Source organism: Sorex fumeus, unplaced genomic scaffold, assembly GCF_029834395.1.
Source record: "Sorex fumeus unplaced genomic scaffold, SorFum_2.1 ptg000061l, whole genome shotgun sequence".
Taxonomy (NCBI): Eukaryota; Metazoa; Chordata; class Mammalia; order Eulipotyphla; family Soricidae; genus Sorex; species Sorex fumeus.
Genome location: NW_026606118.1, coordinates 11,124,567 through 11,149,059, shown reverse-complemented (window position 1 = coordinate 11,149,059; position 24,493 = coordinate 11,124,567). Strand labels below are relative to the sequence as shown.

The 24,493-nt window shown below is 36.6% G+C and overlaps 1 protein-coding gene across 1 annotated transcript; it reads left to right on the top strand.

Moving 5' to 3' along the window:
* Window positions 1-1,365: 1,365 nt before the first annotated feature.
* Window positions 1,366-9,571, top strand: VIP (vasoactive intestinal peptide). The gene is made up of 7 exons (XM_056126251.1): window positions 1,366-1,494; window positions 2,733-2,839; window positions 4,837-4,930; window positions 5,823-5,927; window positions 6,616-6,771; window positions 7,586-7,674; window positions 9,269-9,571. Exons 2-6 carry the CDS (start codon window positions 2,740-2,742, stop codon window positions 7,629-7,631), a joined length of 501 nt encoding a protein of 166 aa, XP_055982226.1. The 5' UTR covers window positions 1,366-1,494; window positions 2,733-2,739; the 3' UTR covers window positions 7,632-7,674; window positions 9,269-9,571.
* Window positions 9,572-24,493: the final 14,922 nt, after the last annotated feature.

The window sequence follows — 24,493 nt, the reverse complement described above, 5'->3', positions numbered from 1 at the left end:
ATACCACATGAGAAATATCTCAACTTCTAGTTTGTAATAATCAGACAAAAAAAAAAAAAGAGATTTCCTGGAATTAAGCCTCAGGAACTCTGGCTAAAGTCAGAGCTGTCAACTGGGAAACAAATTTCAGACATTTTGAAATTTAATTCATTTAATTTTTCTTGTAACTGGATTATAAAATATGATTAAGCGTAGCAGGATATTCTTTTACTGGATCAGTTTGACTTTGAATAAAACAAATCAAATAAAAATATTTAATAGAAAATGTTAGTGAAACAAAGGGGACTTTGGAGACATTCTTTTTAAGAACCTTAAAACAAAACTGTAAAAGACTACACACACAAAATTTTTGAAATTTTAAGAAGAATAGAGCATTTTGTTTTGTTGTTTATATGGGTACATTCCTATCTAAAACTATGATTAAATATATGAGAGGCTGCTTTGACATATTAAGAATTATTAAGTACTTCATTAATGGTTTTTAAATAGTTCTTTGGAATTACCTGCCAAATTATTACAAATTGAATATATAATAGATATATTCAAAAGCTGCTATGGGTAATACTATGTATTAAGGCATTGAGAAGGAGAACCAAAATGACTCCACAACGTACAATATTTATAAAAATGATGCATAGCTCTCAAAAAAGGAAATTATAACATTTTATGCAAAGGTTAAACAGCAGCATTACTACTGCCTCTGTTGCTGCAATGATATAGAATACTATCTTAGAAATCTTCTGAAACTTTAATCATAATATTAGCTTATACAAAGACAAAATGCAATAAAAGAAAGATAAAATCTTATTTCTATACATATTTAAAATTAGAATAGTTCTCAAGAGAGTTTAGGGAGGATTTATATGCACCACATAACAAAATTTAAAAGGCATTAGAAGTGAAGCCATGCAGTAAAAGATAATTATACATCCAAATGCATCATCAATCTAATGTGTTTGTTGTATCTTGCATCTGTTCCAACACACAAACTTTTAATTTTTGAAGGAACTCGAGTGGCCCTGAGTATAACTATAATCAGTCTCTTATTTCATGATTACTAATTGAAGATTAAGCCATTTCACATTGAAATGGGTGCCCTTTTATCAGGGAAAATAAATTTCCTCTTTATGTCTTGCATCTTAAAGTTACTCACTATAAATTTGTACAAATCAGACGTAATGGCAATTAAATAAGAATTTCAAGCCCTATTTATCCTGTGGGAGTACTACTGTGACGTCTTTCCGAGAGCTTTGTGATTGCACAGCGCTAAGTAGAAGCCCTATAAAAAGATGGGTTTGAAATGCTGGTCAGAGTAGAGTGTAAAGCACTGGCTGGCAATAACGGCAATAACAGCCAAGCCCTAGTCAGGACCAAGAGCTGGTTCAGCTCTAAAGGCAGAGAACTGGTGGAGTGTCTTTTGGCCTCAAAGAAATTCAGCACCAGGACAGCTCCGAGGGCTCCAGAATCTCCAAGCCCAAAACACTGCTCTGCAAGGTAAGTTAAAATTTCACCTTTCTTTCTTTTTTTCCCTCTCTGTCTCAAAGTTTTAGTACTTAGAAGTTTTATCAAGGAATAATAAAAGTTTCTCTCTCTTCAAAAGAATCTTGCAGTATTCATTCTTTACGAAAGCAAAAAGGTATCTCTCAAGTCACCTGGTAAGTATTCTGCATGTTTTGGGCATTTACTTTCAAACTTTTAAAAATAATGTAATCAAATAGGATGTTTCCAGTTTAGACTATGTTTTGACTGAATAATCCTGTAGATACAATTGCTTCCAATTCCAATTTGTGTTTTAAGTGTTCTTTTTTATGCTTTTTGAAAAAAAATTTTGGTCAGCTGAGAAAACATTTGTTTTCCTTTTTAAGTTCAAAACAATGTGTTCTTTATAGCTAAGAGAACAATGTCTGAAACTCTAAGTTTCTTTATTATTCATATAATTTTAAAATAAAATGTGTACATGGAGCCAATATCAAAAACACAAGCTTTGTCTGTAATATATATATTCTTACTTTTATGGAAAAATTTTATAGTAACATGTAATATGTATACTTTTGATATTTTTAGTATTTTTGTTATGTTTCATTGATCTAAGTCATTCAAACTCAAACTTCAGAAAATAAGATACCAGGGATATCTTTAATTAGAAAAAGAAGAATAAAGTTGCATACAAAATAAATTTTGTATAATATATGTATTATATATATTTATTGGCTACTACTCCAGTTTCATATTAATCAGATACTAAAAGGTTTAAAGTATATAAAATCATTAGAATTTTGTGAAGCTGTTTCCTTAGGAAGAGACACTAAACAACTTGAATTATACAAGTTTGTTAAAAGGAGATAGTCCACCCCAATTTCTTTTAGCACTATAAAAGTATGTAATTTGATGTTTGTGTCCTCAGAGACAGAAGCAACAGTTGAGAATTATCCCAAGTTTTTTTTAAGCACCAGTCTCTGCAAGCAAGTTTCCTGATTTTCAAAGTGACAATAGTGCATTTCAACTGGTTCATAAGAAGAAAATTATACACCTCCCACCACCACAAATTCTGCATTTGCTGCTAGAGTTCAGAATTGTTTCAGATGGGGACATCTGTGGGTAGAAAAGCTGATGTAATTCTCTCTCTCTCTTTCTCTCTCTCTCTCTCTCTCTCTCTCTCTCTCTCTCTCTCTGCCACTGTCTCTCTCTGTGTCTCTCACCCCCCTCCCTTTCTCTGTCTCTGTCTCTCTCAGAACAGAGATGGAAACCAGAAGTAAATCCCGGTTCTTTGTGCTTCTCATACTTATGAGTGTGCTCTTCTCACAGACTTTAGCATGGCCCATGGCACCTTCTGCTATGAGGTAAGTTCTTTTCCAATTCAGTTAAACATTCACTCTATGTTACTTTGAATTGACTTTGTAAATTAGATATTAGTTGTTCAAACATCTAGGCAGGTATGTTAAATTTGTTCAATATCTTATCAAGCTTTTTCTGAATTCTACAGTTCACTTAATGTCACCTCTTACAACACAAGAGGTGATGCTGAAGAGTAGTGTTAAGGTGGAGCATGCTTCCAAATAAGATGGAATCAAAGTGGAATTCATTTAATTAAGAAAGTTTTATGGAGTCATAAGATTTAATGCAATGAGTCTTCAATTCAGTTTAATTTCTGATGGAAAAATAGTTTTTTGTTTAAAACTCATCTATTTTTTCCATCAGAAATTAAACTGAATTATCCATTTTTATCTGAATTATCTGAATTTTCTTGATGGGCTGCCTAATAGTAGAAATATACTTGTGCACACAATTTTGATAATGAGCTGTTGTTTAAAATATGCATGTAAAGCATTATGCATCTAGTTTAGTTCACTTTCAATACCAGTAAATAATCACTATATTACAATTCATTGATAGAACATTGAATATAAAATGGTGTTGAACAAAAATCTATCTAGGTAAAATCAACTTGCTAATATTAAAAATTATGGGATAATTTACTTATTTAGATACCCTCCCTCAATAAGTGAATTTTAATATTCTTGGTGTTGATAGTAGTCCTAGTCTTACTTTCTCTGTTATATTTCATCTTTCAAATTCACTTAACATAACTGATATTTAAGGGTTTATCTGGAATAAATTAAATGTACTCTAAGTGAAAAGTAAAGGAAAACCATATTAGCACAAATGTTCCTTCTGCTTTATAGGCAGCACTGTATCACAGGGCAAAAGAATCAGCTATCTGCTTTTTTCCCCATTCCTGATTCATGACTTAAAGTGGACATTTGCTCAATAGAGTGAATAATCTCATAGTTGTTAGTGATCTCTGTGAAGTCTGCTTAAAGCCAGATCTGACATTGTTTCGGCAATTTACCAGTGATCTTATTTGAGTTACATAACAATGAATAAACAAACATAAGACTTCTGAAGTCTGCCTGGATTTTATACTCAAAGTGGGTTGACCACTATTTTCTTCTAAATAACTCCATAGATAGTAAAAGTGCCAAAGAGACTGGACATTCCTTGGTGAGTTGCCTAATAGTAGAAATACACTTGTGTACACAATTTTAAGTCTGTTGCTGTTTAAAATATGCATGCACTCACCAAAAGGTTATGTTCCACATATAGTTATAAGTGCTCTTAGTATTCTAGTAAAGCATTACACATTATTTATTAAAAATTCATTAATGTAATTAATTAGAAACCAGAACCCCAAATGCATCAGGTTTGAATAAATATTCAGATATGGAGATATTTCTTCAGGTTTGATCAATACAGAGAAAGTTACACTAAAAGGAAACTTTGAAGCGAAGTGTAGGAAACTAGAAAAAGAAGTAGTTAATATTCAGATCTTAAATAATATTTAAGATAGATAATACTAAACATAAACAGCTATATGAATTGCTCCCAGTTTTCATGGTAGGTATTTAAAATCTTTCAGAGTTGACATTTTGTAAAAACCTCTCTGCTTGTGAAATTTAACTAGCAAAGTGAAGATATGATCAAGGACATATGCTCTGATAAAATTGGAAAAAGCAGTTTGATGTATAAAGAGATATTTTAAAGGTTGTGTGGCATAAATTTTACAGAATAATACAAATGATTATTTTTTAATTTGAATCATGGTGAAATGAACAGTTACAAGGCTGTTCATGATCAGATTTCAGTCATATAGTGTTCCAACAACAATTTTTTAATTACTATTTTCTCTTATAAGTCTTAGAAGTCATTGAGTTGAATTATGCTACATGTAGAGGGTGAATAGATGATCTTGTCTAAGGTTTTGAGTAGTATCTTACCTCAAACTATAATAAGATCATTAACAATCAGTCTCTGAGAAAGATGTCGAAATGTATTTTTGCTTGACTGACAGAATGCTGCTTGAAGGAGATCCTGATCAAATCTCACAAAATGTGTTAGCTGAGAATGACACACCCTACTATGACAGAGCAAGGTAAGTCCGTTTTATTGAGCTTTCTTTTATATAAACCATTTTAAAATAGATGTTTTATCTTTGTTTCAGCATGAAACTGTCTCTGTAATATAGAAAACACCACAGGTATCTGTGTTTGATGGTTCCATTCAATCTAATATTTTGTTGAAATTCTTGCAATGATGTTTTGCAAAAAAAAATGATTTTTATTTAGGAAAGTTGTTACTAGCAGGATTAAAAACAAGTGAAAATAGCAACATTCACTTATATTTTATTGCACAAATCTTGACACCAGAAATTGTATCAACCCTAGTAAAACTACAAAAGGCAATTTGATTTCTATAATGGAAGAGTTCTAAGGCAGAATTGCATGTATATGTAAAGAAAAGATTTCTGATAGAGAAACTCACTTCTGGGAAAGCTGTCTTGGAAGAATTGAGCATAGTCAGAGTAGTTTGTTACTTAAGACAAAATACAGATGATTCCTCAGTAGAATGAAAATGTTAATTGATGGGGCCCTAAAGCCCTTTTTGTCTCTATAGACAGTTTTCCCAGTTTTTGGGCAGAATAAATAACAAAAGGTATAAAAGGGGTTTGTGTTAAAATCAAATTTGCTTATTCCTATGCATATCTTTATTCAGAGTAGCTTAAACAAAGTAGCTTTAACAAATAGGAACATTCAAATACATTTTACCACCAATATTTCTAAGACAATAATTAAACCATTTACTTCACCAAAGCTAATCATCTAATGTTTAAGTGACTAGAAAATAATTTTTATTAGATTATTTACTAGGATTTATATTTGCATGAGAAGGTCTCATAATAAACTGAGTTTTTCTTATTTAATAAGCTAAATAATACTTTAGGAAACAGTTACAAAATATTGACTATCTTTCTTTCCTTTTTTTAGGAATGCCAGGCATGTTGATGCTATTTTCACCAGTGACTACCGCAAGCTCTTGAGTAAACTGGCTGCCAGAAAGCACCTTGAGTCCCTTATTGGAAAGCGAAATGAGTAAATAAAATTCATTATTTTTAGTAGACCTCTTGCCCTTAACAGGTCATAAAAATTTTCACTTTTGATTTTTGGTCAAGATGGATAGCAGAGTCATTTTCTATTTAGTTAAATAAATGTATATCCTTTAATATAATATACCAGATTTCTGGAGTAAAGAGATAAAGCTTTTGAGTAATATTATTCTCATTTGCTCCAGATATGTATTTTCATTAAAAAGCAATTATTTATGACTCTATGATTAAATTGAATTAGACACAGAAAAACTTAAGGTACAGTATAACTCTGTTTTTTCACTTCACACTCAAACTAAACATTAGAAAATTCTTTCTTTAAATGGTCTATAACTGAATATCTAAATAGCACTGCTTAGGGTGATGGCTGCTTTTATAGAAATTTTCTTCGATGACAGAACTCAACTTCACGAATTCCACTTTTTTGGATAAATTATTTGCTCAGTTTGTAGAAAATGTGGCTTAAGGTAGTTCCTATAAATGTTAAAGTGTGATGGATTATTTCTTGCTTTAATAACCTTATGAGGCAGCTTTTTAAAAAGTTACTTGTGATACAAAATAAAAAATTGGACTATAGGATTCCTCTTTTTACCTGCTGCCAAGAAATCTTATACTTCGGAAAATCTATGATTTATTTTTTAAACCGTTTGATTCTTTCCTCTCATTTGCCATAGAAAAAGTGTTTCCGAAGACAAAGACAAAGACAAAGACAAAGACCAAGAACAAACCAAACGCCACTCTGATGCGGTTTTCACTGACAACTATACCCGCCTTAGAAAACAAATGGCTGTAAAGAAATACCTAAATTCAATTCTGAATGGGAAGAGGAGGTAAAGGAAAGGAGAAAATACTCAAAGGAGAAATTATAAATGACCTTCATAATCAAAGCTGCATATCGAATCATATCTCTCCATCTCACATTCTACTTGTCCTTTGTGAAACATTAATTTTTAACCATGACTCAGAATTATTCTGGGGAATTTTCAGAATACTGATATCTGAGCTTTACTGAAAACCATGCCCCAGGAAATGAGGGATTCTAGGGATAGAAATTCCAGTTAATTGCATTTTTTTAATGAAGGACCCAGTTGATTACAGTATTTTTAATGTCAGTAGGGTTAAAAATGACTATAGAATAGCCAGTCTGAAGTTGGGAGTGAGTTTTCTTGGCTGATTTTTAAGTAAATATATAGCACAGTTAATTAAAAACTTGGTCTTTCAAGGAACCCCCTTCAAGTGAAAATTTGATACCCTCATTTTAACAAATGAAACCATGAGTTTTTTTGTATTCTTAGATTTTGTACGAACTCTCTCTATAATGCATGAATATGGGAATATTATGGAGATGGGTTCTTTTTTTTTTAATTGTATACTTTTTGATTAGATGGTGAGTATTAAGAACAATTTTGGCTAGGGGGATATAAGATAAGATGATTCTCTTGCAACAGCAGATAATCCTTAAAAATCATTTTAGGGGTTTAAGATTGAGGAAAAATCCACAGGTCATGATTTATGAGAAAGATAATCATTTAGCTCCAAAGCACTTGGCAGAGCACAGGCAGCAGTCTAAGTCACAGTGAATTATTTCTGTAGAAGATTTTATGTAGGGGTGTAACCTGACCAATTTCTTTTTCTGATATACAGCAGTGATAGAGACTATGATGACTTTTCTGATGAGATAGACAAATAATGGAAAAGCTCCGTGAAGCTAAGCTGCTGACAACTTCCCAAGGGTGGGTATATCTGTGCATTCATAGCGCATTCATAGTGCCATCAACTAACTGAAGTAGGTGAGAGGTTCTTGTAAAGACCCTAGAGTCAGGTCTTTGGGTCCTCGCCATGGAGCACATATCACAAGGATCCTTCCTTCTAAAGTGGTCCCCTGCACAGGAAACAGGCTCCAATGAGTCCATCAGTGCTCACAATGAACAGATATTTTGGTGCTCCGACTTTACACTCTCTTATCCTAGTGTCCATATACGAAAAAAGAGAAGAATGACTCTCCCTAATGAAAAAATCGCCTTTCTTTTTAAGAATAAAATTTTGATTCATTTAAAATTTAATGTAATGATTGACTGTTAGCACATCATTTAATTTAAATTCAGAAAATATTACTAAATTGCAGTAAAATGCAAAGGTACTCTGGGTCTAATTGCATTCCTTGAAACAGAGCAAACAGCATATGCAGAAACTGAATTTGATTTATTGTATCTATTAAGTGAGTATAAGTATGATGACGCCAGTAGTCTTCACTGAAAAATGTTTCTTCAAAAAATGCATGAACAGGCTTTGTCCTTCATAGATTGATAAATTTACTAGTTTAAGAGTTTTTATATAAATATGAACTAAAGAAATATTTCTTCCCAGAGTTACATTAATTTTTACATTAACACATAAAAATAGATGTACAATACATGGAAAATTTTAGGACATAACTAGATTAGAAGTTAGCAAAATATTTTCTCTAAGGATCTACAGAGTAATTGATTTTAGTCTTATATGTTGCAATATATGTATATGTAAAATATTGTGGAAGGTTAGATTACCTACCTACAGTGTGGTCAGGAAAGATTAATGTAGAACCAAGCTCAGACCAAAGGCTGCAAAAACAGTCTTACATCAGTTTCTGGGGCATATACCTCAGGCTTTCATGAAAAGCATCAAGGATAGACAAAGGGTCTACTCCTGTTTTTGCTTTGTCTCTTCAGTGCTAAGAGAATTTAATCACCAAGGGTACTTCAATGGTTATTCCTTGTTATTGAGCAATAATTCAGAGAAACAAGTCCTTTCAGTTCAGGACTAATGACTTATCGCTAAAATGTTTTTAAGAATATATCTCCATTAAATTAAGAACTACAATAGGCACTAAAATATTGAGGAGGATCAACCACTTAGTCATTTGTAAGTTATAAGATCATTTATAAGATTTCATCCTCTCTTTCTTTCAATTTGAATTTGTGATTTTGAACAAGTTATTTTATAAGAAGTCCTGTGGCTCAAACATGTCAAAATAGTGACCAGATAACTGTTACAGACTAATTAAAGAACCCCTTTACAATTTAATTGTACTTCTTTTTGCTTAGATGGTAAATATTAAGAACAATTTTGGTTAGGGGGATATAAGATAAGATTTACAATCCAGTTCCCTAACTGACAATCAGTCCTTTGGTAGGACACCTCTTGATGTTATTAAACATAATTCTCTAGCACATGCTGTTGACAAGAGGCAAGAGCAACATGTCTATTAGATGAAGTGACAAATGAATAAAACTAAAATTTTGCTATAAATGCTACTTAAACATAAAACATCTATTATTTATTTTTCAGAGTTATGAAGAAAATAACCAGTGAAGTAATTATATTTTGCATTCTACATAAGTAGTTCAAGAAAACAACTTCAATATCAAAACCAAATAAAACATGTTGTGTTGTGAATGCTGTGACTTATCTTATTCTAATGTAATAATTGTGATGTTTACACTGTAAATATTATGAGACTTCTAAAATTTGTCTTTCACTCATAAAAATCCTGTAATTTCATGTTCTCATGAACCATTTCTAAGTAAATACGTTTAGTGATAAGTAAACATTAAATTAATTTCAACTATAGGAGGCTTATTGTAATGATAGTAACAGAGTAAAATTGATGTGTTTTATTTATAGCACATATTTAACCATTCAGAAGAGCAAAACAGATAATCAGGGTATCTAAATTTGGATGTTTGGTAGATAGACAGCTATTTTAAATGCATTTTAAAATGGCTAATTGAATACAAACCTCAAGAACAAAAAGACTTTCTTCAATAAAGATTTTCAGAGAAGGTTCTGCATGTCCATCCTAGTAGATAACATCTATTGTGAATAATATTTAAAATATTTCAAACTAGCAAAAGCTCTCTTCTAATGTAGCATGTCAGTCAAGGATAAGAGCCTCTGCTCCTACTGTTGCACTTTCCTTACTGCTCATGTTAAGAATGTGTAAAATGTAAGTTGAATGGAACATTTTTGTTTTCAGTGATTTTTTTTAATAGTCACGCACATAATGTTTTGGGACATATTAGATTCCTAAAGTGAAGTACATTTCGAGACATAGCTATTTTTCCAAAATAATTGTAAGCAATTAAACATAGAAAATAAAGACCTTTGACTATCAATGTGGATAATTTCTGGCATTCTGATTCATTTAAACAATGCAGCAGTAATTCACTGTAACTCTGAGTTCCAGTCACTAAAGGTTTCTGATGATTGAGGTAGGGTTATGGTCAATTGTGGGTGAATCCTCAAGTAACAGTGACTTTCAAAGAAATAAAAGAGAAATTTATTTCTTACATTAGTCAGAAGCAAAATGCCTAGAGTAGTGAGATAGTCATGTTTTGTGAATCCCTCAGTGACCTACCTGAACTCCATTTTAGCTCATCTCTCATTTCCTTCTCCCTTTTCTTCGTAATTAAAAATTCCAGCTACAGTTCTAGACATCCTATCGCTATTCCAGGTTGTGAAGTGAAAGCAACACAAAATGGCCTGCTATTTTCTCCTCACTGATGTCTTTCACTCAGATTCACTTGGCCAGTACATAGTACTTTGGTACAAAAAGGAAAAATTTTTTCCCTTTTTTCTCTGGATAGCTTTGTGCCTGGCTAAAAGCTAGGTTTCAGCTTTACAAAAAGAAATGTGTTCTTGGAAAGCATCATGTTAAGCGAAATGAATCAGAAAGAGTGGGATAAACACAGAAAGATTGCATTCGTCTGGGGAACATAAAGTAACAAAATAGGAGATTAACACCCAAGAGTGACTGAGATTAGTACCAGAAACTTTGCTCCATGGCTTGGAGGCCAGCCACACACGCTGGGGGAAAAGGAAGCTCAGATAGAGAAGGGAGTACCAAATAAAGGGTGTTGGGAGAATACTCCCAGGATGGGAGAAGCATGCTGAAAGTAGACTATAGACCAAACATGATTGCCACTCAATGCCTCTCTTGCAAACTACAACACCCAAAAGGAGAGAGAGAGAGAACAAAAGGGAATGCCCTGCCACAGAGACAGGGTGGGATGGGGGGTTGGGGGGGTGAGAGGGATACTGGGACCCATAGTGGTGGAAAATGGGCACTGGTGGAGGGATGGGTACTTGATCATTGTGTAACTGAAACCCAAGCACAAAAATTTGTAAGTCTATAACTGTACCTCATGGTGTTTCACTAATAAAAAAAAATAAATTAAAAAATTAAAGAAATGTGTTCTTTTAAATCTGAGACAGGATATGGATCTTAAATTTTCACTCTAAAAGGCGTAAAGGAATGATAAAGAGGGTCAGAGAGATAGTACAGCCAGTTGGGCATTTGCCTTGCATGCCGCCAACCTGGGTTCAATCCCTGGCATCCCATATGGTCCCCCGAGCACCACCAGGAGTAATTCCTGAGCACAGAGCCAGGGGTAATCCCTGAGCATCACTGGTGTGGCCCAAAAAGCAAAAAAAAAAAAAAAAGAAGAAGAAGACAAAGAAACTGATAACCAGACAGACCCTGACCATTAGTCTAGAATCATGCTATCAGAAGATGAAGCTTTACTCATGTTTTTTTTTTGCCAAGATTAAAACAAAGGCTCCATACAAGGAGACACTAGTATAGAACTACCAGTAATTGCAAATAAAACACAATAAGTAATTGTATTTTTTTAAAAAAATTATATCTTATGCACCTAGCATAGGAAGTTGAGAAGAAGAGGGATAAATACAGGATCATGTCACTTATATGTGGTATTTGGAATAACTGGATGAAGGACTGGAGGGAAAGCATGTTTTAAAATGAGGATTCCCAGATCGACATTGGCCCCAGAGTATAGGGAGGAGAAGGAAAGAATGGATGAAAAGGAAGAGAAGAGGCAGATAAGAAATAATTGGGGCCAGTTCAGGGGATTAAGGTAAAAATCTTAAGGAATTATAGAGTGGTGTTCAGGAATGACAGAGCCAAATACCCAAACCACAGGTCAACAGCACTGGAATAGACAGACCCAAACTTGAACAACCATATTTAGGTTCTTGTCAAGAGGGCAGGCTGGGATTGAGTGGGGGATATGGGAGGAAAATTAGGAACATTGGTGGAGGGAAATTGACACTGGTGGTGGGATTGGTTCTGTAATATTGTATGTCTAAAGCTCGACTACAAATACCTTTATAAATTATGGTGTTTTAATATAAAGAAGAAAGTTATAGGACTTTCTATACACATCAAAGGTGAAAATAGAAAACCTGTGGTTGTCATTTGTGCATAGGAAGCTTATTAATGGGTTTGAAAGAGAGTACAAAAGTTAAGATACTCATTCAATGCCTCTTTTGCAAACCACAGCACCCAAAAGGAGAGAGAACAAAAGGGAATGCCCTGCCATAGAGGTGGGAGGGATACTGGGATCAGTGGTGGTGGAAGAATAGGCACTAGTGGAGGGATGGGTGTTCGATCATTGTATAATTGAAACCCAAGCACAAAAATTTGTAAGTCTACAACTGTACCTCATGGTGTTTCACTAATAAATTTTAAAAAAATGGATAACATGCATTCTAATCTAAAAAAAATTTAAGGCACTCAGCTTGCTTCCACGGCATGACCCTGATTTGAATTCCAGCAACATTAGGAGAGATCCCTGAGCACTGCTGGAGAAGCTTATAAGAAGAGAAGTTTAAAAAGAGAAAACCAAACTGGAGCATCATGGTGATGTAATTGAATATGAGGCTAAAAACTTTTCTGACTTATGTAAATCTTTTTACTTTATTCCCTATTCATTCAAGAAATATGCATAGAGAGAACATGTGTGCTATGTAGATTTCTAAGAAATGAGTGTTCTTTCTAGATAAAGGGAACTGAGATTTCAAGGGTGAGCAGGATACTGGGAAATTGGGAGAGTGCAGAAGTCAGGGGTGGCTGGGGAGTGACAGAAACTGCCGGGAGTTTGGTAGGAGATGAGACCAGTGAGTTTGATTACATTACCCAGGACTGGCCATGAAGACAGGGCAGAGGTTCAAATAAGAGAGTGGCATTACCAGAAACCACAAAATAAGTGAGGAAAGCACAGGCAGAACTCTGCAGGTTCATCAAAGTGGTCTTCAATGATCTGATTCCACTGGTAAAGGTCATGACCCACAATATTAGCAAGAGGAACTATATGAAATGGAAAGGTTTCTGTATGGAGAAAGAAACTCAGGCTAAAATCAAAGGACACCCACAGGATTGGAAGAAAATAATCACACTTAACACCGCAGAAAAGACCGACAGTCAAACTCTATGAGCGCAAAATTCAGCACCAAAAATTTAAGTAACGCCATCAAAAAATGGGAAGAAAATGTGAGTAGAAACATCTATGAAGAAGAATTACGGGTGGCAGATAAGCATTTAGAGAAGTCACCTAGAAGAATGACAATGAGGCACCCTTGAGAATATATTCAACACCTTCCCTTCAAAAAGCACCCAAAATGAAGCAAGCAACCAACAAAAAGCCCCAACAGTGAATGTTGGCAAGGGTTTGGTGATAAAAAGAAACTCTTGTTCACTAATGGTGAGAATGTCATCTGGTCCTACCACTATGGTAAACAGTAGGGACATTTCTCCATTAAGCAGGAATGGAGCTCCCGGCTGGCTCAGTAGTTATCTTGGGCCCTGTGGTGGTAAAAGTGGCAGCATCTCTGTACATCAATTCAAGAAACCTCAACACTATTGTAAACCTATCATCCACATCATCATCATCATCATCATCATCATCATCATCATCATCAAAGAATACTGCAAACAAAAATCTCAGCATGTGATTCCTGGGCCTTGGTGCTAAGTCTCCCAGAGTTTGGGGTTTCAAAGAACAGAATTCATCAGCTCATGGAGATCAGGTGTGTGCTGCGTGGAGGTTTGATGCTCAGCACTGTGACAGACCATCCAGTCTGAGTATTTTCCCTGGTTTCTGGAGGGATCTTCTCTTGCAGCCATCAGCATAGGAGTAGCACCGAGTCTCTGTCTTGATTTTCACATGGTGTTGCTCCTGTCTGTGTGTCTGCCTCCTACTATCCTGCTTTATTTCTTTATTGGGAATATGTAATATTAGATAAGGGACCACACTGATGATTTCAAATTAACTTAGTTGCCTCTGGGGGAAAAATATCTATTTCCCTACAGGGTCATCTGTAGGGAAGGCACTGAGGGTATGCTTTCACTGTTTTATGACTTGAACTTTCTCTGAACTGCTGTAGGCATTTTCTTGCTGTGGTCTTGAACACATGGACAGTTTGGTAATGTCTTAGGCAAGCCTTGTTTTTGAACATTGTCTTTCTCCCTCTTTTCCTTCTCACCCCACCCTTCTCCTTAGAACATGATCTTTTGATGAAATTGGAGAATTTTCTAATGATCATTTTATGATTATTCCCATTTCCAGCAACCTTTGGATGTTCTTTCCGCAGGATAATCTTACTTCTCAGTTATACCCTTCTACCAGTTTTCACTCTCTCATCCCTTACATATTCTTTGGAATTGCAAATAAATACTTTCCTTGAGTTATATAAAGTTGAAATCTCTGAGAGTTTTAGAATTCATATGTTGCAAATGATGACTCAGTATAGGGTCTGGAGAGAGAATATAATAGGTAGGGCATTTGCCTTACGTGCAGTTGGTCAAGTTCAATTCCTGGTACCATATATGGTCACGTCAATCTACTACACTTGAACAAATAAGATAGGCTTTTGGAGGGAGGGGGCACAAATTTCTAAAATGTCAATCTCTAAAGAAGTGTGTCTTGATTTTAAAAGCATTTGACTTATAAAAGCCTTGCAATATGTCATACAACATTATTCCCATTTTCTTGTTGAGTGCAGTCCTTTATGTGTTTGAAGTGAGTGGTTTACTAAAGGAAAGAGGAACTTTCCTTTTTATCATGGCGCTCATTCATAAACTAATATCTAATGTTTAATTAGTGACACAACAGCTTTTGCAATTGAATTAGATTGTAACATATCTGCAGTACAAAGTTATTAGCAAATAAAAATTGTGGTTTACTCTAAGATGAAGAGTTTTTGCTTGCCTTTCTTTTTTTCATTAAGCAATGTGTTAGGAAATTATATCTCAAAGATAAAATTTACTATATTGTTTTGGTCAGAAAAATTAGGTCTCCATAAAGGTGTATATTTTCTAACTTCTGAAACCTGCAAATCTATTACCTTGCATAGCAAAATAAATCGACAGTATGTGTGATTTAGGATCTTAAAATAGGAAGATTATCCTGGGTAATTCAAGTAGTCAAATAAAATCATGAGTTTTTATAAGATGTAAGAGGAATTCAGTGGAGTCTGGGGAAGAATTTGATAATGAGGCAGATTTTGAGTGAAGGCATTTCTCTGTGGAACAGGAGCTAAGGACTGTAAGAGATTTCGAGGTAGGGTGGTGGTGATGGAATTCTCTCCTAAAACTTCCAGAAGCAAGAAAAGTACTGAAGACACCTAGCAACCTGAGACCAATTTGGTGGATTATGACACCCAGAACTCCAGTTTTAACAAATTTTCATTGCTTTCAGGTACCAGATTTGGGCTAGTTTCTAACAGCAGGGGATGAATAGAAAATGAAGTTATTCTCCAATTAAAATAGAAGTTGATTTAGCTCTTTATTGTTCAGGAAAGGTTGATACAGAGGTATAGTATTCCTTTGGACTTTTAGTGCAATCTCAGGGAGAAAGGTGTCAAAACCTGAATTTATTGAGAATTCTGATTGACTAAAATTATTGTGAGTTGACTGAAATGATCTAACATAATAGGTTCTTGAGATTCAACTTAATTTATTACAAAAAGTAAGGCCATATGCCTGAACATGGGGATTAAAAATAAGATTGGCATTAATGACGCAAGATATTAGAGAAAATTCATAATAGATCTGAAAATAAAATTGATTACTACTTTTGTCTTCAGTCAATACAGAGAAAAATCTATGAAAACATGACAGAATATTTAGGTTTTTCAGTTTAAGATGGTGGATCAAGTGCAAGAGTGCTTCTCTAATGCCTTTCCAAATACTAATTCAATGAGAATTAGTATTCTATTAGTATTCACTATGACCTTCATCCGGAGGATGCAAGGATGGTTTAACATACACAAAGAATCAATGTAATACACCATATTAATAAAAAATAAGATAATATGACCATATCAGTGGATGCAGAGAAAGCATTTGACAAGACCAAGTTCCCATTCATGATTAAAATCTCTCAATAAAATCGAAGCTGAAGGAACTATCCTCAACATAGAGCCATTTACCACAAGCCCATAGCAAACATAATACTCAATAGTAAAAAACCAACTTCCCTCTAATATCAGGCACAGTACAAGACTTCCCACTCTTACCACTACTATTCAACATAGTATTGCAAGTCACTGCCATAGCTATTAGGCAAGAAAAAGATACTTATGGCATCTAGAGAGGAAAAGAAAAAATCACTCTCTATTTGTGGCTGATAGGAAGCCTTAAGGACTCTTAGTTTTGTAAACTCTTAGAAACAGTAGATACATGAATAGGTGAACAGGCATCAGGGGTTCACTGATATTCACGATATGGGAAAGTTGTATAGTCATATGTCCAAAACACAGACTCAGTAACACTGAAAACATGAGATCTCAGATGCAACAAGTATGCTTAGATTTCTTATAGTCTTTATACATCTATCTATATGTACATCAAGTAAGAACATGATAAAGAAACAGAAAAAAACTCACGGGCTTCAAAACTGCTTAAAACAAAATATTGTAGAACAGCTTTATTTTTAAAAACAAAGAAATCATCTAAAATATTATAAATTAATGGCTCAAGAACATAAAAACAATAAGTAATTGATGTGATAAGTAGATATAAAAATAAAATTGAGGAAAGGAATCAATCAATCAAAAATGATTGAAAATTTTATATTTTCCTTCCTCAGAAAGTGCCTCAGTTGAGAGATTTCTCTGCATGGTTTTTTGATGCATAAATAAGTTTATATTTTACACTCTAGTAGTCATGCCAGAATATATGTTATCTGTTGAATTGATCAGTTTGAGACTACATTGTTTTATGAAGGGCACAAACATTTCCTTAGTAACTCATTACTAACAAAATAAATAATAATGTTTCTAGGCATCTAAACTATATTTTTACTACAACTTCTGGGCTGGTAAATCCCAAATATATAGTCTTTTAAAAAATTTATCTGTAAAAATTAAAATGATTGTCTACCGTATTTCTTCCAAGTTACATTTTGTCATTTTTTGTCAAAAAAATTACCAATAAGATTACCAATACATTATACCAATTCACTTGTATCACTTGTCATCCCATTGCTCATCAATTTGCTTGAGTGGGTGCCAGTAATGTCTCCATTTGTCCCTGTTGCGTGCTAGTGTGGCCCAATGGCGTTTACTAGCTCCAGAAACACAAACAGCCTCAAACCGTTTGTTCAGGGTCTTGATGAAGAAGTCTGACCATCTCGTAGGTAGGAGGCCACGTGAACTTTTGATGTCCTATGGAATCCACTCCGTACCAGCTCTAGCCCAGCGGTCATCTCCAAATCGCATTACATGTCCGGCCCATCTGATTTTCGATGCCTTGGCAATCGAGACAGCATCCTTGATCCTCAATCGTTGATGAAAGTCAGAACTCCAGATTCCTTCTCTCACTTGAGTGAAGCATGATACTCCAAGCATAGAGACGCAGGCAGGTGTTTGTCAGCATGCAGATGATACCAATTACCAATACAAATACCAATACATTACCAATAAGATATGTACAGTAATAGCAACCCTAAAATACATAGACACAAATGTACTGCTTCTGGGATTTAGGAAAAAAACTATCAAACAGGATGTCTCAAAGATAGAGATTAAGTGTTTTCTAACAATGATATCTATGAATTCCTGAAGAACCCTTAGAGCTGCAAATTTTATTGGACCTAGATTTTAGAAAAATAGACCCTGATTATTTATTTCTCTTATTCTTCTTAGATGCTCCCAAATCAAATAGTACCCTTGCTGTTTGACTGACATCAACTGCAATAGCTTAATGGGAGGGCCAGGAAAATGCCCGTTAAAGATGTCTGCCTTTTCACAATCCTTTAATAGCTTTCTCTCCCTCAGAGAGAAAACAGTTCATTGTCCCTTTTCTTTTGCCTCATGTAATTGCAAGTCCCTCGCTGGATGCATCTCTTTTCATACTGTAACTTTGCTCATTTTTTCCCCACATGATTGTGCTCTTTCTCTTTCTTGGAAATTTGTCCTGGTTTCACAGTTTTGTTCCTTTCTCTTTGCTCTTCTGTTCTCCATAAAACTGTGGGCTCCAGCACTTGGGAAGTCCCTCTGCTTCCTGCTTACCTGTATGTTAACTCTTTATTTCCAAGAACAGATAATTCATAGAACTCTGTACAAGATTTCTTTGAATTCCTTAGATTTTCTTTCCACTAAGCCTTTAAAACCGAGGTTTCAAGTTAAGACAGATTCTGACTTATGTTCTACTTTTTATCTTTCTGGCTCACACCTGGTTATGCTCAGGGGTTACTCCTGGTTCTGCACTCAGGAGTTACTCCTGGCAGTGCTTGGGGGGACAATATAGAATGTCAGGGATTGAACCCAGGTTGGTCGCATGCAGGGCAAATGCCTACCCACTGAACTATCTCTCCGGCCCCTACAATCGACTTCTAATTCCCATTAAGCAATATTTAAGTTAGAAATTGCCTTGCTTATAAATTTATAATTTACTGCTAGGGAAATACTTAAAAGATATTTTACTTTTCTCTCCATGCTTATACAGAGAAACCATGATTTTGCCATAACATTTAAGTAAAGACTAAAGAGTTAGCAGTTTGGAGCAGCAGATAGATATATCTGAGAATATTTATTAGAGATGGATAAATCTAAAAATTGAGTATAAATAATAGAGATGAGACTCCTGGAATAGAACTGAGGAAACTCTCATTTTAAGGTCTTAGCTTTAGCTGAGTAGTGTTTTGTGCACTGAGGTGCTGAAAATGTATCTGCAAAGCAATGCTGGAATATTAGCAAAAGGAGAAAGCAAAAACTGCATTTAATACAGGGACGACATAGTAATATTATCTTCTAACATCATAATGAAATAATATAATAGTATTTTATTTTAGTTTGGTTTTTGGACCACACCTGGCAGTGCTCAGGGCTTATACCTGCCTCTGCGCTCAGGGATCACTCCTAGATATGCACCGGGAACCATTTGTGGTGTTAGGGATCAAACCTGGGTTGACTGTGTGCAAGGCAGTGCTCTACCCACTGTACTGTCTCTCCAGCCCCTATAATCATTTTTAATGCATTAAGAGTGCAGGGACAATGTTATTGAGTGCTTCACTCCCCTCGCCATGAGGCTCTTGGTGCCAGCTTCATCCCACTGCACATTTCCAGCGTGTGATCACAATCAAGTGTTGGACAACACCCTCACCTTGCCCCCACCCCCGCAGAAAATGTGCAACCTTAACTTTATCACCTCATCTCCTAAATGCAATGCTTTCTACTAATCATTGACAGTAATGACCAAATTACTTGTCAAGATAAAAATATTTGGGAAACTGAATTGTAGCATGACTTATTTTGAAATGCTATTAAAGGTAAAGGCCCTCCCGCTGTTCGTTGATTTGCTCGAGCGGGCCCAGTAACATCTCCATTGGAGATTTTGTTGTTACTGTGTTTGGCATATCGAATACATCAAGGGTGGCTTGCCAGATTCTGCCGTGTGGGCGAGATACTCTCGGTAGCTTGCCGGGCTCTCTGAGAGGGGCAGAGGAATCGAACTCGGGTCGGCCATGTTGGCTGCGTGCAAGGCAAATGCCCTACCGCTGTGCTATCGCTCCAGCCCTTTGAAATGCTATTATGGTGATCATATTAACTGAGTGAATTGTGCTCGAAAAGGTCAACATGTATTAGTGGTGAAATTTGAATTAAAACAGCCAATAAGGCAGAAACACAGTATTTAGTTTGGATACCTTGACTCTCAGTGAGGTACTTCCAGGTGAGCACAAAGAGAAGAAACTATTTCTTTGTGGGGAATCTTCAGGTAGGTTTGCCGAAGCTTCCCACACATTGCCTTGAACAATCTAGAGAATTATTGTGCTTGTAAGAAGTTAAATTACCAGCTGGTGTTTTTCTTATAGCACAAATTTTGAGAAGGAAAACATAACTCTAAAAGGATGGGTGACTGGTGAGTAAATTGTTTCTCCAAGTATTCCTTTGCTTCTCTAGTGCTGAGAAAGTGCTACTCATTTATTCAGTGGCTTTGAAGAATAGATAGATATAAACATTTGAAAGTTCCTCTCTGTAACTTCTGAAACACTCTCTCCCCCATCTCTCTCTCTCTTCTCTCTCTCTCTCTCTCTCTCTCTCTCTCTCTCTCTCTATATATATATATATATATATATATATATATATATGTCTTTTTGAAACCCAGGACTACTCACTACTCATTCTTTAGTTGGAATGTGAAGTATTCATCTACGTCTATGATCATGCACGGTCACGGTCCTCCCATTGTTCATCGATTTGCTCGAGCGGGCCCAGTAACCTCTCCATGTGAGACTTGTTGTTACTGTGTTTGGCATATTGAATACATCACGGGTAGCTTGCCAGGCTCTGCCGTGCGGGCGAGATACTCTTGGTAGCTTGCTGGGCTCTTCGAGAGGGGCGGAAGAATCAAACTTGGGTCAGCCATGTTGGCTGCGTGCAAGGCAAACGCCCTACTGCTGTGCTATCGGTCCAGCCCTATGAACATGAAGTATCAAAAAAAGAACCGAGAGTCAGAACTTGTTACACAACTATGGTGAATTTACACCAAAGTATCTGCATCACAGCCTGAGACAATATTTTACTTACTTTATCAATGCCTATTTTTGGTTTGAGCTACTGCAGGAAGCAACAGAGGTCAGCTTTCCCCACTGAATCAAGAAGTCTTGACATGAGTCTCATTGCCAGGAAACATACCCTTTAGCTTGAGGGCATTACAAATGCAAAGTATACTTAGTACTGTCCATCTGGACCCTGACAAAGATGAACTTTTTCAGGAATCAAACACTGAGGGATTAACACCTCTTTCCCCAGGGCCATCTTGAAGCTCAGGAGCTGTCTGGGTCAGGGTTTATATTTGGTGACCTTTCTTTTTGTCCATTTGCCAACATGGGGCCAGCACCTCTGCTCAAAAGGGAGTTATGTGGTCTCAGGAACCAGCTTCAATATTGGTCAACAGTTCATTTCTGTAGTGAGCAGGCTCTTGGATACATAGATTTTTGCAAGACATTCCCTGTAAAATATTTACAGGGTTAAGAAAGGCATTTTACAAGAACAGGATCGTTGGCCAGCAGGAACTAAAAAACAGTACGAGACATTCTTGATCAGTCTGTGATTTAATGAGTAGCCTTCTGAAGAACCCCTGATAACCTGTTAGCTCCCCATCTGTCCCATGCCTACCCTTTTTACCTCTGCCCCAAAGCTATAAGGGGCAAATCTTAAACTCAATATATATAAATGCTGTTGAATTTACAATAAAGCAGCTTCAGCTTCTGATCACTATACTCTAATCCTGCTGTCTGTCTCTTTCTTTCACTCTCACACCCTCTCCCTGTTACCCACGTTGACTGTCCACGTTGAATGGGACAGGTGGCGTCCAGCGTGGGGCAGGGCACAAGAGACCCCGGCTACGAGCACCGCCGAGAAGTAACCACGATCACAAGAATCACGAAGACTTCAGGAAAGGTGAGAGATGAGATGGATCTCTTTTCTCAACCTATGTCAGAAAGAGACGAGGTGGTCAAAGAATTGACTGATCAAAGAACTCTTTCTCTTCTCCCCCACTCATGGCATGTCTCTCTTCTATTGATTTCATGTGTGTCCTGCCACAAGATTTGCCATTTGTTTTCATATTAGTTTTGATCTCCATTATCTTCATTGTTATTTGTCTTTTTGAACGCTGTTTCTCCTAGGCTAATGACTATTCTCCTGCGGGCATGGGTCGGGCACTTAAATGCCATTAGTGCACCTGCTGTTAGAAGACTCCCATGAAAAGATAATGGGGTCACAGCCTCGAATCCCAGATAAATCCTTGTCCCCCACAGAAGAAAAACTCTGCATCTATTAGGTACTCATTACTAAGTGTAGAATAACAATGGGTTTGTTCTCTCAGCCTTGCTGCAGGGAACTTAGTTTACCTTAAAGCAATGTCCTTTCTGAATGGACACAGAAAGACAGTTAATATTATGCTTTGTAATTTGGGAGTTGATTGACTCCAGTCATATTTACTCCTGGGCATCTGCTCTCGACTCAGTAGCCCTTAGTTTCTAGCACCCTAAAAGCAAGGTATTGAATGGACTTAGGGCAAGCTGTGAGCTACCCTGGCAGTTAAATGGGCCAGGCCAAAGCACCACAATACTCAACTATATGTTGAGAGCATGATTATTGACAAATGCTGTCATGATCCAAAAGTAACGACGAGACTAGGATCCTGCTGGGGTTAGGGAGAAAAACCTGGCCTGAGGACTGTGGTAAAACGTCCTCAGGAAGAACCAAACTTTAAGTTTATATATCTCTTACTGTGCTCATACAGAATGACATTGCTAGAAATATTAGAATTAGATTTGCTACAACTATTTAAGTGGATTACTAGCTGAGAAAAAAAGAAAGCGACACACTGATACATGCTGACTGGGATCCCACCCTTAAGCGGATCTCCTAGTAACCCAGAGTAATCTCTTTAGATGAGATTTTATCCTTGAGCTAATCTCCTGGAGGAGAGGTCTTACCTCTCTTTGTTTATTTGTTAATGTTCAACCCACCTTTGAGTCACCACCCTATGTGATTGCTATATAAACTAAGACTGTAAGAGCAGTGAGGGGCAGAGTCAGAATCCAGGGGGAAAGAGTCATATTCCAGAGCAAAGGGCTCCAGAGAGAGAAGCAGAAGAGCTCCAGAGAGAGAGATCGGAAGAGACCACAGAGACTACAGAGACAGAGTCAGAAAAAGAGAGACAGAGAGAAGAGAGCACAGCGGCATGCACAGAAGCAAAGCACAAAGGAGGAGCCATCCCGATTCGGTCCATACATAGTGGCTCAAGAGCACCAAATGTGGGCTGCCCCGAGAGCCAGCCAACAACACATCATCATCTTCACATTCCTCTCCCCCGCTCACGCACATAAGATATATTTTTTATAACTAAGCATTTCATTCACGACAATTATAAGAAATTGTTGTTGGCTGCTTTTCTAAACCTATCTTCCTTTCACTTCTCCTTTTAGACTTTTCTCCTTAGATTATGGGTCAGGAATTATCAGTTAGAGAGAAGTTCATTATTGATCTAAAGGAGGCACTTAAAACTAGGGGGGTTAAAGTCAAAAAGGACTTAATCCAGCTTTTTACATTCCTTTATGATGTCTGCCCATGGTTCCCCCAAGAGGGCACCGTTGATGTAAAGCGTTGGAAAAGAGTAGGTGATGCTCTTCAGGGGTTTTACAACACATTTGGTCCTGATAAAGTTCCTATCGCATGTTATAATTACTGGTCTCTGATCAACGAAGTCCTCTCTTAAATAGCGTCACCAAGAGTTCCAAAAAGCTGTTTCCACTTGTCAGGATTTCCTTGAGAAAAAGCACTCTAGACGCCCTACCCCTTCCCTTGAATGTCCTCCGCTCAAGCCAAGCCATAGCCTTAGATCTCTTCATTCCAACTCCCCCTGACAATGAGGATTCTGTTTCTATTACCATGCCCACTACCCCTGAACTTGCAAAAAAGACTAAGCTCTTAGGCCAAGAGCCGGCAGTCTTCCTTTCAGAATCCCATGCCCCTCCCATAGATCCTCCTGACTGACTTTCCCCAGAGGAAGAAGCAGAATTAGAAATTGAAACAGCTCGTTATGTTCACCCTGACTGGTCCCCTTCCATTTCTCATCGACTGCCCCCTTATAATTTCCCTGCCCTTCACTTCCCTGGACTTTCACCAGATCATCTACCCTCTAAGGCAACTGCAAAGCCTGTCCCCAATGCCCCGGCCCCTATTGAAGAGCTATTTGTTGATTACCCTCCCTTTTCTAGCCTTCAGCAGACCAAAAGAAGTCTCTTGTCCCACATAAAGGCACTTTGAGAGGCGATTCATTTAAAAAAGGGACATAACACTCTGGTAGCTGAACTTCGGGCCCTTGATCTCAAATTCACGGGCTCACCAGATAATGCCCCTAAACTGGTCGCAACACCGCAGGGAAACACTGACAGTAAACCATGCCTCAACCAACCTAGGACTTCCACCCTTGATGTTTTTCCCATAAAAGAAATTATCAAGCAGGAAGGCGAGGGCGAGGACAGGCATGAGGTAGCTCAAAGAGAGTATCATCATTTGGGGTTTAAGACCCTAAAGGAATTAAAAGCTGCTATGACTCAGAATGGCCCTGTGGCCCTCTTCACTCTCTCCATTCTCAGTACCTTAGGAGATTTATGGCTAACTCCTAATGACTGGCATCAGATGGCCAGAGCGACCCTGTCCGGAGGAGATTTTATACTCTGGAAATCTGGATTCTAT

Coding starts and splice junctions, on each gene's coding strand:
- VIP (XM_056126251.1), top strand. CDS start 2,740: ATGGAAACCAGAAGTAAATCCCGGTTCTTTGTGCTTCTCATACTTATG. Junction 4,931..5,822: donor CCCTACTATGACAGAGCAAG/GTAAGTCCGTTT, acceptor TCCTTTTTTTAG/GAATGCCAGGCATGTTGATG. Junction 6,772..7,585: donor ATTCTGAATGGGAAGAGGAG/GTAAAGGAAAGG, acceptor TCTGATATACAG/CAGTGATAGAGACTATGATG.